Genomic DNA, 16,077 nt, shown 5'->3' with positions numbered 1-16,077 from the left:
GCTGCTGAACGAGCACGACAAGAAGAAGCTGCACGAATTGAACAAGAAGCTCAGGCCAAACGAGATGCACAAGCAGCACAAGAACGAGCTCGTCAAGATGCATTGGCTCAACAAGAACAAGTGAAACAGAACGCACTGGCACGAGAGCAACAAGCTGCGCAGGCCGCAACTGTAGCTCAACAGCAACAGCAACAACGTGATAATACCAAAGACTTGCCTAGTATGCCGACCATAGTACAACCAACCTCGATTACGCGTGATTTCCTTCCAGGTGATCTGACACCTAGAACTGCTTCTTTGCAAGCCACTGCAGCATCATCATCAACAAACTTAACAGCAGCAGCAGTAGTACCCAATGTCATTCCTTCATCAGCTGAACCCATCACGAATGTGAATAGTAACAGTAACAACAGTAGTAGTAAACCCGAATTCGAAGCTGATGGATTACCTCAGAGAACAACATCAATACGCATGACTGGTGGTAAACCCTTGACTGATGGACTCTTGTCTGGAGTGATCATTCCACATACCGCTGAAAGCAATGATTTTGATATGGATACTGTAAGTATCAAGACTGTTGTCTTTGTGTTGAGTAAATCATTTGTGTTTGAAATACAATGTTCCGAGTCATTTCCTTTTTTGCTGTTAATCTCAACCAATAAATACTGACTTCGCGTCTATTCTCATGCACCTAGTTGATGAGAGAAGCTGAAGCACGTGTACAAACAACCATGTCACGACCATCCACAGACAAGGATTTGCCCTCAACACCAAGTGGAGGAACAGGTATACTTCGATGGAGATCAACAAAATCAGGCCCCAAAAAAACATCTGGCAACGCTAATGGCAGCGCTACCACCACTACTTCAAGGGGTCGTAATGTATCATCGCAGTCTGATTCGACGTATGTGGCACTTCCAACTCTTGGGTAAGTGATGGATTCCATTGCTGGGTTTTCTTGCCGTGTCTTTCCAACACTAACCTCTATCATTTTCTAGCACACCTGAAGCAGGAGACTACACACCACCTGTACCGCCAAAGAATCATGTGAATGGAGGCAAGGATGGTGCTGCCTGTTGTGTCATATCATAAGATAGAGAGCTTCCATATAGAGTGATGACATTTTGAGCAAGTTTCTTCTTGTTGTTGTTGCATAAATGACATATATTGTGTTGTTGTTTTTGTTTGAAAATCAATAATATTTACATTCGTATCACAAAATCAACCGAATAACGACTTGGATATCAGAACCTGAGTTTGGTTTTGGAGATGGCAAAAAAAGTTATGATAAGGTCAAAGGATTGTTGCGTGAACAGCTATTTTCTGAGTGCGCTTACCATCCAAGCAATGATGAAATAGAACAAGAATATAGGATATACAGCAAGAATCCGTCGATTGTTCAACTGGACATTATCCAGAAACCCAACAGATGCTATGAAATCAAATTTTGAAAAGATGTCAGAAAGCAGAAGAAAAAAGGCTAGCCGATAGCCGGTATGGATGGTCTTGCAAACATACCATAAGTCGACCACGTAAAAGCAATCCCAACAAACACGAATCTAAAGATAACATATGGCACAAAGAGGGATATGATGGATGTCAAGACGAGTGGGAAGATGCAATATCCTAGCACGCAGATGCTTTGATAAAAGGACCTAATACGAAAAGGCATGTTGGCTTCTGAGACAAAAGAAAAAAAAGCAATGTCTCGCATATCCATATGTCCATGTGCTCACACTTTTCCGCCAAGCAAGTTTGAATTGACTGATACGACAGCAGCACCAAACCATATGATGACGAATATGGAGGTGAATACTATTGCTGATTGATCTGCTGGTGCTGTGATGCCCAGCCGTCTAACAGTTTAATAGGTGGTGAATGCTTCATACACGTATCGAAAGGGTGATCTTTCTTACATTGCGAGAGTCAGACATAAGAGTAATGGGCCCCACAAGTCCCCTGCACAAAGAAAAGCATGTTTAAAAGACAGAACCAGATCAAACAAGTAATCTGTCTCTTACAATCACGCAACAAGTCCTTGTTTCCTCTTGGTATCAAAACCTGCATCAGTTTGTTTCTGATGGCACGTAAATCTCTCAACTAGAAGACATATATATATAATTTTGTAAGAATTTATCCAATGGCGTGCCTCTGTCTCTCCCTTCTGCCAACCAAATCTCTCATCCTACCAATGTTTCCGATACAGGCTCATCGAGAGTATCCAATGTCCTCTGAGACAGACCTTGTTGGGCATATGCACCCGATTGAGCGTACAGCTGGTTGTTCATTATTGGTTGTTGGCTGCCGAGTAAGTTTGGAATTGGCACGTTTTGAGTTTGTGATGTTGATGTTGGCAGGATGAATGGTTTTGCTTCGCTGCTGCCGTATCCTGAAGACATAATAATATGGACTTGTTTGCCGCTGCGCTGTTCCCGTCTATTCTTCTCTCCTCCCTGTTGCTGATTTCAGTTCAAGATTTTGAAAGTTTGAAGAGATTGAAGATTGAAGGTGAGACAGTCATAGTACAAGTAAGTGTCTTTCTAGTGCCATTGTGCTGTATATTGAAGTAAAATACACGTATTAAGGCGTTTACATTCTCATTTATTCGCCAAACTTTGACACAATCGCATCTGGAATCAAGCTGACATTTTTCTGCCTTTCAAACCACTAGATACCTGCATCCAGAAGCTCAAAGAGTCATGATTCCATTACCGAAATCACGTAATGTACCCGGATCTTCCTGGCCATTGGCCAAATTGGACACAATTCCCGGGATCAACGTTGCAAAGATCGAAGCACTCATCAAGACATTCTGGGAGGATGAAGAGCAAGACAACCAGGCATTCGTCATTGTGCACAAAGGAACTGTAGTAAAAGAGCTGTACAAGGAAGGACCTGACAAAACGCTCGGTATGTGGTTTTCGTGGGTGACGTGGAAGGTTTGACAATTGATCCTTCAACTTTTGTAGATTCTTGGTCTATGGCAAAGTCCATTCTCCAGATAGCATTGGGGATATGTATCCATCAAGGTCTGATTACTGAAAAGGGGATCGATACTGCTCCTGTTGGACTACGCAAACTTGAATGGAAGGACGATGAGAGAGGGTCAATGACGATGAAGGATCTTCTACAGATGCGATCGGGTCTTGATTTCGTGGAAGTTTATGTTAGGAATGAGGATGATATGCCAGGTATGTATGTATTGCAGCAAAAAATACAGCAGCTATCATACGCGCATGTCGTCAAACTTCACAATCCGCCTTCTCTCATACTCACAACGAATCTTAGATGTAATTGAAATGCTGTTTGGATCTGGCAAGGAAGACGTAGCTGGCTTCGTATCAACTAAACCCTTGAGACATAAACCAGGAACCAAATACTCATATTCGTCAGGCGACACCAACGTATTATCAGACATGATATGTAAAATGCTGGCCCAATCATCGGATCCAGAGCTAAAGAAAAAAGCAATTCTAGAATTTCTATCCAAAAACTTGTTTAAGACACTACAGTTTGAAGTAAATCCAAACCCAGTAGTAGACGAGGCCGGAACGTGGATTGGAAGCAGTTACTGCTATTCTATCGCACGAGACTTTGCTAGGTTGGGGTTACTGTATCTAAGAGATGGGGTTTGGAATGGACGTCGTTTGGTACCTGAAGGATGGGTTGATCGTGCTCGAACTCCTAGTGCAGGTGCAAATGATATGCCCGTCGAAGATGGTCCGTATGATTATGGTGAGCACTGGTGGATTTGGAGGGATCAGCCATATGGGATATTTGCTGCTCATGGGTATGAAGGACAGAGAATAATAGTTGTGCCCGCTTTGGATTTGGTTATTGTTCGTCTTGCCAAGATGCAGGGTGATGGTGCTGATGCGTTTTTGAAGTATATGATGGATATTATTGCCTGCTTTGATACCACAACGACGAGACTTTGAAGAACATCATCTCTTCTTACGGTCAATTCCAAACGTCTCTATGTCGCAACCAACTAAAATAGTAATTACGATGTATAAGAGACCTCTGTATTAATCCTCAACAAGAAATAATCATATAAAAATAGGTAGAGAGGGTGCAGAATCGAAACCCCTATTACGTCGTAGCCCGAGCTTCACATTGTAGGGAATGACTGTAGGCCACGTCGTCGTCAAAGATTGGATAGTGCTTGATGTAGTCTTGAATCTCGGCCACCATTTCGAAATTGTATGGTGTTTGCTGATATGTTTGTAGTTCGGTAATGTATCCAGCAGTCTTTTGGTATTTGCTAAAGTTGATCATTCCATTCTCTAGTTTTTCTTTGCTGCATTCTTCCAAAAAGACCTGATTTGATACAAAGGTGTGAATTTGATTGAAGACATACAAAAAGAGAAGTATACAGGGCTTAAGAGCAATTTGCTTGTTTTCACACATACCAGATCGCCTTGATATACCCCAGGGAACGGTATTAGCGGTGGATCAGCAGCATGAACCTTGGCACGAAGACTCTTGTAGTTCATATCACTAGCAGTCAGCTTTTCCAAATCCGTTAACGCCTTGAGAAGCTTGGAGGATACTTGTTCCTTGGTTTTCTTGAGTCTATATACAGACGATGATTGTAATGCTGCCAGCACTTCCTTGACTCCGTTAAAGTTGTTTAGTTTTTCTAAACTCTGTGAAAGGATGGAAATGGAAATGTCAGAGATATTTATGAATGTGATCTTGTGCCGTGCCCAAGCTTTTTTATGTTGAACGGACTTACTATAGCAAGTTGAATAAACTTTTCGAGAACGATGGCTCTGGCTTTGGCTGATTCCTTGACAATTACTATTTCTGTCACTAGCCAGTGAATGACCTGATTGTAAAGGGTGTACAAAGTTAGCGAAAAACGCATCACTCGTCGATGGATGGATTGCCTTACATGATTCGACCATCGCGTCATCCTAGTAATATTAGGAGCCCTGACCTCCTTGTCCTCTTTCATCCATGCCATATCAAGGTACTCTCTTGGCTAAAAAAAGCAATAAAGTAAGGGTAATCGATAGTGGGTGAGCTATATTTCCTCTTCACTCAATCGATACCTTAATATTACTAAACAATTCAAACTCAATCAACGTCAACTGTCTCGCCATCTCCATCGGATCCAAATCCGGAATCTTGATTGGAATGTCAGGTATCGGAACCCCATCTTCCGATGTTCGACTTCTCGTTGCTCCAAACGACCAAACCCGATTTTGATTCTGATTCTGCGACTGAGACCCCAACGAATCCGAACTCTGAGTTCTCACCACCCCATCGTTAGCCAATGAAGACAACATTCCAGCATTCATGGTTCCATATAACATCTTGTCTGTCTTGTCTGAATATTTCTTGGCTAGGAATTTGGGGAGGACTGGTTTAGGTGGTGGTGCCATGATTCCGGCATTCATGTCGTTAGTGCCCATTCGATTTCGTGGTTCGGCACCGGTTTGTTTTCGTTGAATGACTTTTTTCAATATGTTGGCCATGTTTTCGGTTTTGATGCTGTCCACAAAGGTTGTTAGCATTGATTGTAGGGATGGGTCTTCGACGAAATCGCTCCAGTATGTGTCCACCCAGTATTTGACACTGTTGATTAATCTAATAACGGCATGTCGTTAAGTGTGAGTAGAGTGTAACCGCTTTGCAGCAGGATGAGATGTCAAGATGTTTCTCTATATTTCTCTTTCAGTCCCAACGTACCTCAAATATGTCTTTGACACATCGTCACCAGATGCCTCAGCATACTTGGTGATAAACGCACTCATAACATCCTTTGAAGGCATGAAAGCTGTATGCGTCATCAAGAACGCCTGCATGAATTGATTGTCTAAAACAATGCCAAAAAAAAGTCAACTTCCAACTCGCATCATACAAGATCATTGACGCTGCATACCGAAACTGGTTGGATTAATGAGCTTCTCAATAAGCTTCTCCGGTGTGCCACACTTGATTCGTTTCACTTGACCCTCTCCCTTGATATACACAATGTTGGTCTCCTCCTTCTCATCTAATTCTCCTTGAACGGTATGAGTTGATGTGGTTACTGCTGTTTCAATCTGTTTGAACATCTACGGTCGTGAGTGTAGAGGGGGGAAGATTGTGTGAGTTATGCGATATTCACTTCGCTTCGTCACTTTTTTGCGCACCTCCTCTTGACGAGTATTTCGAAGCTTCCCAACTTCAGTTCTCAAATCTGCAAGCTCGGTATCTGTGATTGCTTTGAGCTTATCGGCCAGCTAAAGAGGAGAGAACATCTGTTTGTAAGAAACTGCGAAGAAAATTCTCCCGATGCCAACATTGGAGCTAACCTTGACTCGCTCTTCCAGAGATGTCTTTTCTGCTTGAAGTTTTGCCATATCTTGTCTAATCTTGGCACCCTAAAACACAAAGTAACAAAGCATCAATTGTTTAGCTCAGTCGCAAGGCTTCACTGGTACGTTTTTGTGGTTGCGAAGATACAAAACACCACCCGTACCCCATCAACAGCAGTCAAATCGCTCTGAGACTGAGCCTTCACATTCAAATCAGCACGCAACCTCGCCAAATCCATAGTAGTCTCTGCATTCTTTTGCTGCAACTCCATCAACGAACTCTCAGTCTCTTCATTTCGCTTGAATGCAGCCTGCAATTCTTCAGAGTGCTGCCGTATCACATCAGACAGGTTTTTACGATAATATTCTTCTTGTTGCAGTGATGCATTCTCCAGCATCTGGATGCGTATTTTGAGGTATGTTATTGTTGCTGCTTGTCGTTCGTTTTCGTCTTGCCAGTGCTGTAGTTGGTCCATGAATCGTTCTGCTGTTTCCTTGTCTTTGAGACCGACTGCTGCTTCAAGGAGACGGGATTTGTGGTTTGCGATTTGTTTTTCTTCGATTAGTTGGCGGATGAGTTCCTATTGTTTGAGAGTGATGTTAGCAAATCCGTTCGTGAACGAAACTAACGGAGTAATCGTATGATTGTAGGTACCCGACATCGCTCCAATATTATTTCCTCAGTGACGAATAGATCTATTGCAAAGAGTCTGACGGTAGCTGGATCTTTGGGTAGTGCAGATTGAATTTGAGCAGTCAATGCTTGTCGAGACACCTTTTGAAAGAGTATCCGTGAATAAGCACGTATAAATTATTGCCTAAATTGAATCTCATGTTCTACCTTGACTGGACGAGCGTCCTCATTCGTGACAAACATTCGACCTATAAAAACCATAAAATTTTGTCAGCAACCACGAAAATCTTCTGAAAGCACTTCCAAAGCACTCACTCTTAAGTAGTGCCTGAACTTCAGTACTCTTGGCATTCTCCAACGGCCCTCTAGCAGCAAAGTTCTTTATCGTCGGATCGGCATTTGCATCTAACAACAACCGAACAGCCTCTAAATCCGAACAGGCAGCCGCTAAATTTAATGCAGTGTTTCCCTGCAAGTCCTGTTGATCAACATTCGTATCCGCCTATACAGAAAGACAGAGTTTGTCGTCAAGATTCAAATTTCGTGATTCAAACGTTAAAATGGCGCGAATGGCTACAAGAGTATCAATAGTCCAGACGGCGTACCTGAGATAGATGATATTTCAGGACATCCACGTTGCCCGTAGATGCAGCTACATGCAATTGGGTCTTTCCTTGCTCAGAGTTCAAGTTGGTATCCATTTTCGTTATTGAATTTGGGGAACCCGATGAGTCCATCAGCGTTTTGAGAGCTTTGTCCATACTTGTTTAAGAACCGATATGGATGCAATCTCAATCCCTTGACTGCCAGAAGAGCGACCGCTAAGAAGAGAGTTGTCTTTTGGAGGGGTCGGATTGACCTTTACGAACTGCTGCGATTTTTGCAATTTGGAAGCCAGACGTTGGGAAGTCTTATCATGATGCAGCAAACCAGTTTATATAGTCAAGTTTAAAATGAATACAACATGACAATAATCTTACCATGAGACTTATATGGGGGAATGCGATTTTAAAAATTTAAGATTTTTTTAGGTGAGTCTCATTTCGAGACCGTGTGCTTTTGGGTAAAGAAGCAACATTATTCTTCTTTCAAAGGCTTTCCAGTGTGTCCATTGGATTTAGAAGAACGCGCCTTCTTTCCATAGGTCCTAAAGGCGAAATCTACCAAACACCAACAGTCAGTTCTTGAATTTATACATATAGACTGTGAAATTTCGCGCAGGTCACATACCAAAGAACAGATAAGTTAGAGGAATCAGATAAACAACCGTGACTGCAATAGATGTCCTTTCGGAGCCCCACGAGAATCCTTCATCAAGTCGTTTGGCACATCCAGGGCAGAAGATATAAAACACTCCAAAACACTTTAAATTGGTCAAATGAAGAGTGTTAGCCTCTTTTCTGGTATCATTCAGAGATTGGTGCTAGCTCAGGCAACCCAACTCACCGATCCAACCAAGAATTGTGTAATCTGGGATATAGTAATCAACTGCTTGAATGGAAAGTGGATGCCAATAGTAGAGGCTGCATAGTAGGCATACATGATCGTGTGAATGAAGCTGTTGAACACTACAAAAATCCAGCAGGCCGTTGCCTGGCTCTCCACCAACAGGAACATTGTAATGACTGCACCTATTTTCGTTCAGCAGGATTAGATGCATCGTATCGAGAGTTTATACGGAGCGTTCTGACCTACCAGTGTGATGATACGATTGAAGAAGACCCACTCTTCGATTCTTCATCAATAATATCACTGTGTCAATGAACTCATAGTACTTGGACAGGTAGAACAAGTATGCGTATTTATCGAGAGTCTGCTTCCAATAGACACCATCCAAGTCACAGAAAGTATGGAAAAAGTTCTCGCCATCTAATAGCCTTTGAATCCATACTGGTCCAGTGTTATAAAACGTCCATGCCGAGTAGGCACAAAGTGCAACGTCTATATGGATCGTGTAAAAGAGTGTCTGAGTCATCCAGTTCTTCCACCAATACAACCAGAGTGGAGTGAACGAGATCTACTCCCACATCGATCGTCAACCGAGTTCCCCAAATCCCACAAAACTGCCCTGTTTTTAGTATAACAAATGCCCTTTCACACCTAGCCAACACCCCATTCACATCAAATGATGTCGCAAACGAAATATCCACGGTTTGTGACGATCGATCCCGAGAGTCGAGGTTGTAGCTGCTTACTATGTAAGAAGACCAAAAAGGTGACGGCAGTGCCGAGCTTCACCGGTTGTGATTTTGAAGGAGGGTTGACAAGTTGGACTAGAATAAAATAGCCAATAGCGATGGAAAGTACAACGTTTTGGTCCATTGCGATCGGCCGGATCTGCGCTGTAAAGGCTTCAATTGACTTTCCAGCCGCCAGAACGTGGTCCATAATAGCAGCTGTATCCATGTTTGCTAGTGTGTTGCAAAACGTGAAGACACACGACCGACAGAAAAGAAAAAATCTTGATGTAGGTTTCGCGAAGAGAACTGCAGTTCTAATTCGTTCAGTTACTTCAGACTATTTTACTGCTACCCAACACGTCCATGCGTGTCGATTCGAGGTGATCTTGCAAAGGTAGCAGGTGCTGAATTGAAAATATCGACTTGGCACGAAGCCAGAAGATACACAAGGCATGAACTCTAATGGAATATGTGGTTACTTTGGTGATAATATATATTGTGGTTTACGACGTCCGCGATCGACTATCTAATTGGATTGATTTTCCATGTTGAACGTGCCAAGTTTGAGGAGATAGACGGAGTGCAAGAAATTTGACTAGAGTTTTCCCGACCAAGATTTAGCAGACCACAACACAGTTCGAACCTTGTTTTGAAGCTCTGAAAACGTCAAGTTGGCGAAAATTGACCAGTTTTTCGAGAGACCAGTTTTCGCTTGGGCTCTTGACTTTTTTTTTTAATCAGAGCTGACACGTAGTTGGTGCAGAGCCACAGACTCAACCGGTCAAACCCAAAAACTTTCGAGAAAAACAAGAGACAGAAGAGAGGAAGAAGCAAGTTGCCAAAACATTGGATATTACTGTAAGCATCATCTCCACCCTCCCCCTTCCCTTTCCAGGTTGACGTGCCATTTTGCTGGTGATCCACTGACATTCTATTTTCAGAAGTACCAGGAGAAACAACTCTCAACCTCTCTATCTCGCACACTTGTGGTGGACGTCGCCAAGCAGCTCTAGCACAGGTACCCATCAACCCGTCGGTTTCTATTATCACAACCTGCATCTTTTTGCCCATCGTCTCACACACTTTTTGTTCAGCATCAAACATCAAACTAGTAGTGATACAATGGACTTGTCTGAACTCGACTTCCTGTTATATCAGCAAGACGACGGCAATCTCTTACCAAACAACAATGAAGACTTCTTTGACATCAGACTCCTCTCGGAAGCCGTGATACCATATGCCCAACTCGTAGATACCATCGATGGCATAATGATGCCCCCATTGGCCGACGATAGTAGCAGCTCACCATCTGAACCCTCTGAACACGGTGGTTTAAACAGCCCAACACATACTCACTCGAGCCACGACTTGTCTCCTAAACAACTACCCGACGAAGACGACCACCATCATGACCACCGCAACAGTACTTCAGACGACCATTCGTCTAGTGACCGTCATTCTGGTGATGACGAGAGCGGTAGCTCCAAGCCTACAAAGAGGCGCAGAACTGATGATAAAGATCTGGAAAAGTTGACTCCATACCAGCGCCAACGTGAGTACTTTGTAACTCAAATCATTTGTGTTTACCTGTTACTCCTCACGCATCAACATGGAAACTGACACATTTGCTCCTGTTACAGGTATTATGAGGAACCGCGCCTCAGCCCAACAATCCCGTGACAAGAAACGAATGTACGTGTCAACTCTGGAAAAGACAAACGCAGAACTCTTGGTCCGTGTCAAGACCGTCGAAGAACAAACCAGAGAACGTATCCGAGTATTGGAGGACCAAAACCGTCAACTGACGGTTCGACTTGTTGCTCAACAACAGGAGCTTGCTCAAGTCCGGTTGCAGGTAACCAAAAAAGAGACAAACCTTACATCCAAATTTTGCAAATTCAAACTCACGCATTCTCTTCACATGACTAGCTCCACGCTGCACTAATGTTTGCCTCCTTCAACCCACAAGTCCAACAACAACAATCCCAACTAAACGTTAACAGAGCAATCATACCCCCAATGTTCAACACGGCTCTCTTTGCCCACCTCATTGACATGCTGGACAAGATAAATCTCGAATCATCTACAGACTCGATCCTCGACCAACCCCACCTGAAAGGCCAGTCTCGTCTCCTCCTACTCGAAGACGGCAACAATACCGCACCACCACCATCATACGAAGATATCCAGGGTATCGATGGTCTAGATGTAAACATAGTCGAGAAGCCAATCACTGAAGAAGAGGAAGGCACAATCATCACAGAAGGCGGTCTAGAACTCGTAAACCAGGAAACAGGAAAAGCATATGCCGGCTTCGGGTGCTCGCAAACTGCAAACAAACGATTGGAACTGGCTGCTTTTGTAGTCAAGACTGCAGTGTTATCTAGCTTTATGACTACGCAGTTTACATGTGGGTTGACCAATGTCGTGACTTCGGTTGTGGTTGCAGGGCTATGGCAGACGATGGCTATGAAATTAAAGCATCGTATTATGGAACGACATGAAAAGCACCGTATGGACGGTGGCAAGAACTGTCCAAGTGATATAATTCGGGGTGCCATGGAATGCTGGAATCGTCCCGTTCGCCCTACAGCATAGAAGTCATAGTTAGGATTTGATAAAAGGGGTTGGGTCATCAGTCGTGGTGATGCTGGGCTATGTAGATAAAGGGGTGGCTTCAAATGGATGTTCGAAAATCATAAAAGCTTCAAAATATTCATGTTTTAACCTTCTCAAAACAAATAACAAATCTCAGTATATAAACACACAAGTTTGAAACCTCGAGCACGCGGTGTACGATTCTTTCTCAACAACTGTTCGAACAAAAATAGGAGTGCAAATGGGTTCAGAAGCTCGACAACAAACATATCGGATTATTGTATCATCTCAAAAGCATGTTCAAAATCTCTCCCTCTCAATAACAAGGATAATAAAAGCAATATGACTATTTCTTACGATTTCAGACCCTTCAATCATCTTCCTTCTCATTCCATTCACCATCAGCAGCATGATATCCAGACTTTCGAATCTCACCCAAAGTATACCTAGCTTGCTCCAACTGTTTCTCAAGCTCCAAGATTTTAACTTGAGCTGCCATCTCCTTCAGTTTATAATCACTCATACCCCATCCAGCCACTTCACCTTTTGCTTGCTCCTTTTGAGCACTTCGAGCAGCATCTTTGGCGGCCTTGACCAATGACTTTGTGGCTTCTCGTACGGCTTTAGCAGCTGTTTCTAGACGATCTTGTGATTTAGATCCTTGAGAGGCTTTTACTCGTGCTGCTGCTACTAGTTGAGTCGTGGCGGCTGATACTTCAGTAGCGGCGACTACTAGTTGTTCCATCGAATGTGTTCCTTCAACTACACCATCAGCACACTCTACGAGATATGTGGTGGCAAACGCTACGGCCTTGGCAGCAGAGATCTGAGAGAAAGCGGGAGGAGATAAAGCAAATCAGTAACGACAAAAAAAGCGTAGTTCCTGTAAATGGTTTGCAGTTTGATCCACCAGAACCCATCTATAACAAACACTCACCAAACCTTCAGTCCATCTGTTATTCTTCTTGTAAAACTGAGCCTTACTGGCACCACCTTTACCCTCAGCAACAATTTCTTGTTGTACAGCAGTAGCTTGTCGAATCAAATTGGCTATAGCATCGGTTATAGTCAAGGCAGCATCCAAAATCAATGCATTGACTTTGACTTGTAATCCTTCACCACGTGGCTTATTGACAAGAGCTCTCAATTTCTGAGCAGCTTCTTCAATAGCATTGGCAGCATTAAGCATTTCTTGTTCTACTAGATCTCCCAGATCGTCGGATGTGGGTAGATGGTTTGTCAAGAGTTGCTCTACAGCACCACCAACTGCAGTCAATTTAGCATTGACATCTCGACCTAGGCCATTCACATACTCTATACGTCGTGATGCATCCATCTTGTTTAGATTCGTGGACTTTATTTGAGTGAAGAAGGACTTGGCACTCGATGCTGCTGCTTTGCCACTGTTGAGGATCTTGTCTGAGGTATCCTCTTGAGCTGCTAGTCTAATTACACCTTTCACGTTGCTTAGTAAGAGACTAGTTGTTTGAGCAAACGATGTCGACGAGCTAACTGGGTCGTATGGATCTCCTCCTTGTAGATATCTTACAAAGCTCGTGGAGAATTCACTTGACGAGCCTGAAGCTTTATCAAGGATGGTGAGAGTGAACTCAGGTGAGGCGGTGATATTACCAGATGCAACTGGATTATCGAGTTCTTGGATGGCAGTATCAAGTTGATCAATACACGAATCCAATACACTATCAATGATACGTGATAACTGATCTGAACTAGCCTGTCAATTAGAAGATTGTTAGTGGCAGTTTTTTGCTTCCACGACGTCGAGAACACGAATCCTACTAGTTGCAGCTGTTTGAGAGCCATTAAACTCTGATCCAAGCCAGCTTGAAGGACAGCACCATCATCATTCTTTTTCTCTTTCATTTCTTTCAACTTGCCCAACAAATCCAAGTGCTCCTTTCTCAATTGAGCATATAATTTAGCCAAGGCCTCGTATTTCTGCTTCCATTGGTCAACCTCAGCTATGTAACGAAGACGGGGGGTAGAATGAGTGACAATTTAATAGTTTCTGCGCACCCTTAATTTAGCAGTTACACTGTAGCTTGCGAATCAGCTCATCCTTGGCTTCTTCTTGACTTCGATTGCTGAGAGATATTTGACCTAACTGAGCTTCCAATTGTCTGACACGCTACAATGATGGTGCAAAAAAGCCCCTCTGGTCAACACGAATGTCCTGAGAAGACAACGAACGTACATATTTTCTTTACCTGAGCATACATTTCAAGCTGTTGTTGCAGTTGTGGAATCATTTGAGCTTGCTGCATTTGCTGCATTTCTAGCTGCCGTTGCATTTCGAGCTGTCGTTGTTGTTCCATCATTTGTTGTTGTAATAGCTGCTCTTGCAACTAGCAAAATCCAATAGAGAGAGTCTTTAGCCAATAAAAGAAAGCAAGGAGATCACCAAAATGGTGCCCAACATACATTCATGTTGACGGTTTCATCATCATAAAAGTCTATAATTCGTTCATTCTTTCCTCTTGCTGGCAATGTAGGAGGCACAGCGAGGAAGTCTGGTGGATCAGGTGACAATCGTGGAACCGTGATAAGAGACGTGAGGTATTTGAGGTTGTTACATTCATAGTAAAACCTGTAGAGAGCCATATGGCCGGCACTAAATTTGATCCGCAACGGTGCTAGAATCTCAGCAGCACCAATGACTGGGGACACGAAAAGTGAGTTTTCTGCGAGCGAGACGATCAAGCGATACAACGCTTACTTTGATGGAAGGCTGTAAGCATGGAGAGAAGGAACTGATAAATACCATAACTCTCTTCCACAAGTGGTACAAGGGCAGCGATACGACATTCGTTACTGCTTGATGGTCGGAAGTTGGCAAATATAAGTTTCTGGAATGAGTCGACCTTGTCGAGTAGAATAATCAAATCGTCCACAGTTTGGAAACTAGCGACAAACAAGGATCAGGAAGGCCTCATTTTTGATAACGACAAGACTTATTAGGTCTATGGCAAGTACCCTTCATTAGGATCCTCAATACCCTTGAGAGTTACATATTCCTCGTAATCAAACGATGCAGTGAATTCAGGATGTGCGGCATGGTATTCCAGTTTTGTCATGAGGAATTGTACATAGGCCTTGATCAAAGCCCCATAACCTGTTCACATAGATATGCTTTAGATTAGAATGATCGTACAGGAAGACATGAAGACGGACGTAAGATCAGACTCGCGAGGTAGGAGGCAAGTGCCAGGTAATCATGACTGACCTCTTCCGCCCTGAGCACCAACAGATCTCCCAATATTTTCAATCCATTGAGCTTCTCTAATTCCTTCAGCAAGAGCACTGGGATGCCCTCCCCGAATGACCTTGTGTATGGTGATGAGAGCCTTGAAGGTCATGACCTCGTCACCAATGATTGGGGCGGATTTGATTCCATTGAAGAAGGAGGTAGAGTTCTTTGCGTCCCAAGTATATACTTGACAAGCTCGTACGTGCTTTTGCTTGGGAGCTGTCTCGTCTGCGGTGAGGGATGTAAAGGGGTATTTAGCTCTGGTTGACTTTAGGGCCTTGGAACGAGCGAGAACTAGTGCGTTCCGCAACATTCATTGGCCATCATCAAGCAGAAAACAAGGGAAGACGTCTCAAACCGACCAGGATTGACTGCCTTTCTAATGTGGACCGACAATTCCTCATCCAGTTTTCCTGAGAATGCGGTAGACTTGACGCCCGGATAGGCGCTTGTAGATGGTCGAGAACCGTACATCTGTCCATCATCGTATCCGCCGTTGTATCCACCTCCGTAGTTGTTGGACATCATCAACCAAATAAATGTCGATGCTCTATGATTACAGCTAGACAAATAAGACGATTATAAGAATTCAAAGTATCATAGCAAAGGAAATAACGAGCGAGGAAAATTATTGATTGACGTAGTTGCTTGGCACCTTTGTCCTAGTCCAACGGAAAACGGCAAGTGTGCTAGTTTGGTAGGTGTCGCGACGAACCGAGTGTGCTTATTACTGATCGAACATCGACCTGATCGATGGACTGGTTGGGACGCGTTTACTGGACAAATTGACGTGATTCGACTCTAACTCTTGCCATTCTCTTCAAAGGTGGGCGCCTTGTTTTGGCACGCACATCAAACACTTTGGCATCGCCGGTGCAAGGCACTGCTACCCGTGGCTTTCTGCTAGAAAATTCAAAATAAAATGTCTGCCAATTGGCTTCGAAGGCTTACATGTGTTCACTCGCATGTCAACGACACTCCATCAACACTTGTACATCTTCAGTTGATGAAGTGCAACACTTGGCTAATGGGAACTAGGGTATCAGATTGGAACGTTGTGAGCCAACTGTATGAGTCCCATCCAAACAT

General features: G+C 43.4%; 5 protein-coding genes across 5 annotated transcripts; 1 reads left to right on the top strand and 4 right to left on the bottom strand.

Annotated features, from left to right (window-relative positions):
* Positions 1-1,221: 1,221 nt before the first annotated feature.
* Positions 1,222-2,288, bottom strand: SmJEL517_g00746 (uncharacterized protein; the record flags this gene model as incomplete). Its single annotated transcript, XM_031166675.1, has 7 exons — positions 1,222-1,251; positions 1,338-1,432; positions 1,519-1,655; positions 1,737-1,856; positions 1,917-1,959; positions 2,022-2,100; positions 2,190-2,288. 7 exons carry the CDS (start codon positions 2,286-2,288, stop codon positions 1,222-1,224), a joined length of 603 nt encoding a protein of 200 aa, XP_031027354.1.
* A 117-nt stretch (positions 2,289-2,405) lies between these two features.
* On the top strand, positions 2,406-3,938 carry SmJEL517_g00745 (uncharacterized protein; the record flags this gene model as incomplete). The annotated part of the gene is made up of 4 exons (XM_031166674.1): positions 2,406-2,566; positions 2,672-2,910; positions 2,970-3,191; positions 3,289-3,938. The coding sequence occupies 4 exons, from the start codon at positions 2,406-2,408 to the stop codon at positions 3,936-3,938; spliced, it is 1,272 nt and encodes a 423-aa protein (XP_031027353.1).
* Positions 3,939-4,092: 154 nt separating this feature from the next.
* Positions 4,093-7,643, bottom strand: SmJEL517_g00744 (uncharacterized protein; the record flags this gene model as incomplete). Its single annotated transcript, XM_031166673.1, has 14 exons — positions 4,093-4,320; positions 4,413-4,649; positions 4,739-4,831; positions 4,898-4,987; positions 5,058-5,595; positions 5,698-5,824; positions 5,891-6,065; positions 6,144-6,233; positions 6,306-6,374; positions 6,473-6,889; positions 6,964-7,083; positions 7,150-7,190; positions 7,258-7,444; positions 7,548-7,643. 14 exons carry the CDS (start codon positions 7,641-7,643, stop codon positions 4,093-4,095), a joined length of 2,508 nt encoding a protein of 835 aa, XP_031027352.1.
* A 376-nt stretch (positions 7,644-8,019) lies between these two features.
* SMI743 (very-long-chain 3-oxoacyl-CoA synthase) lies at positions 8,020-9,348 on the bottom strand (the record flags this gene model as incomplete). The annotated part of the gene is made up of 5 exons (XM_031166672.1): positions 8,020-8,102; positions 8,173-8,305; positions 8,389-8,573; positions 8,638-8,883; positions 9,138-9,348. The coding sequence occupies 5 exons, from the start codon at positions 9,346-9,348 to the stop codon at positions 8,020-8,022; spliced, it is 858 nt and encodes a 285-aa protein (XP_031027359.1).
* Positions 9,349-12,090: 2,742 nt separating this feature from the next.
* Positions 12,091-15,513, bottom strand: SmJEL517_g00742 (uncharacterized protein; the record flags this gene model as incomplete). Its single annotated transcript, XM_031166671.1, has 10 exons — positions 12,091-12,546; positions 12,658-13,455; positions 13,521-13,702; positions 13,776-13,869; positions 13,949-14,086; positions 14,163-14,398; positions 14,458-14,642; positions 14,715-14,853; positions 14,965-15,282; positions 15,351-15,513. The coding sequence occupies 10 exons, from the start codon at positions 15,511-15,513 to the stop codon at positions 12,091-12,093; spliced, it is 2,709 nt and encodes a 902-aa protein (XP_031027358.1).
* Between the last annotated feature and the right edge of the window lie 564 nt (positions 15,514-16,077).

The sequence above is a fragment of the Synchytrium microbalum genome (genome assembly GCF_006535985.1).
Source record: "Synchytrium microbalum strain JEL517 chromosome Unknown SmJEL517_scf0002, whole genome shotgun sequence".
In the NCBI taxonomy this organism is placed as follows: Eukaryota; Fungi; Chytridiomycota; class Chytridiomycetes; order Synchytriales; family Synchytriaceae; genus Synchytrium; species Synchytrium microbalum.
The sequence above is the reverse complement of the archived record's forward strand: the minus strand, read 5'-3'. Positions and strand labels throughout refer to the sequence as shown.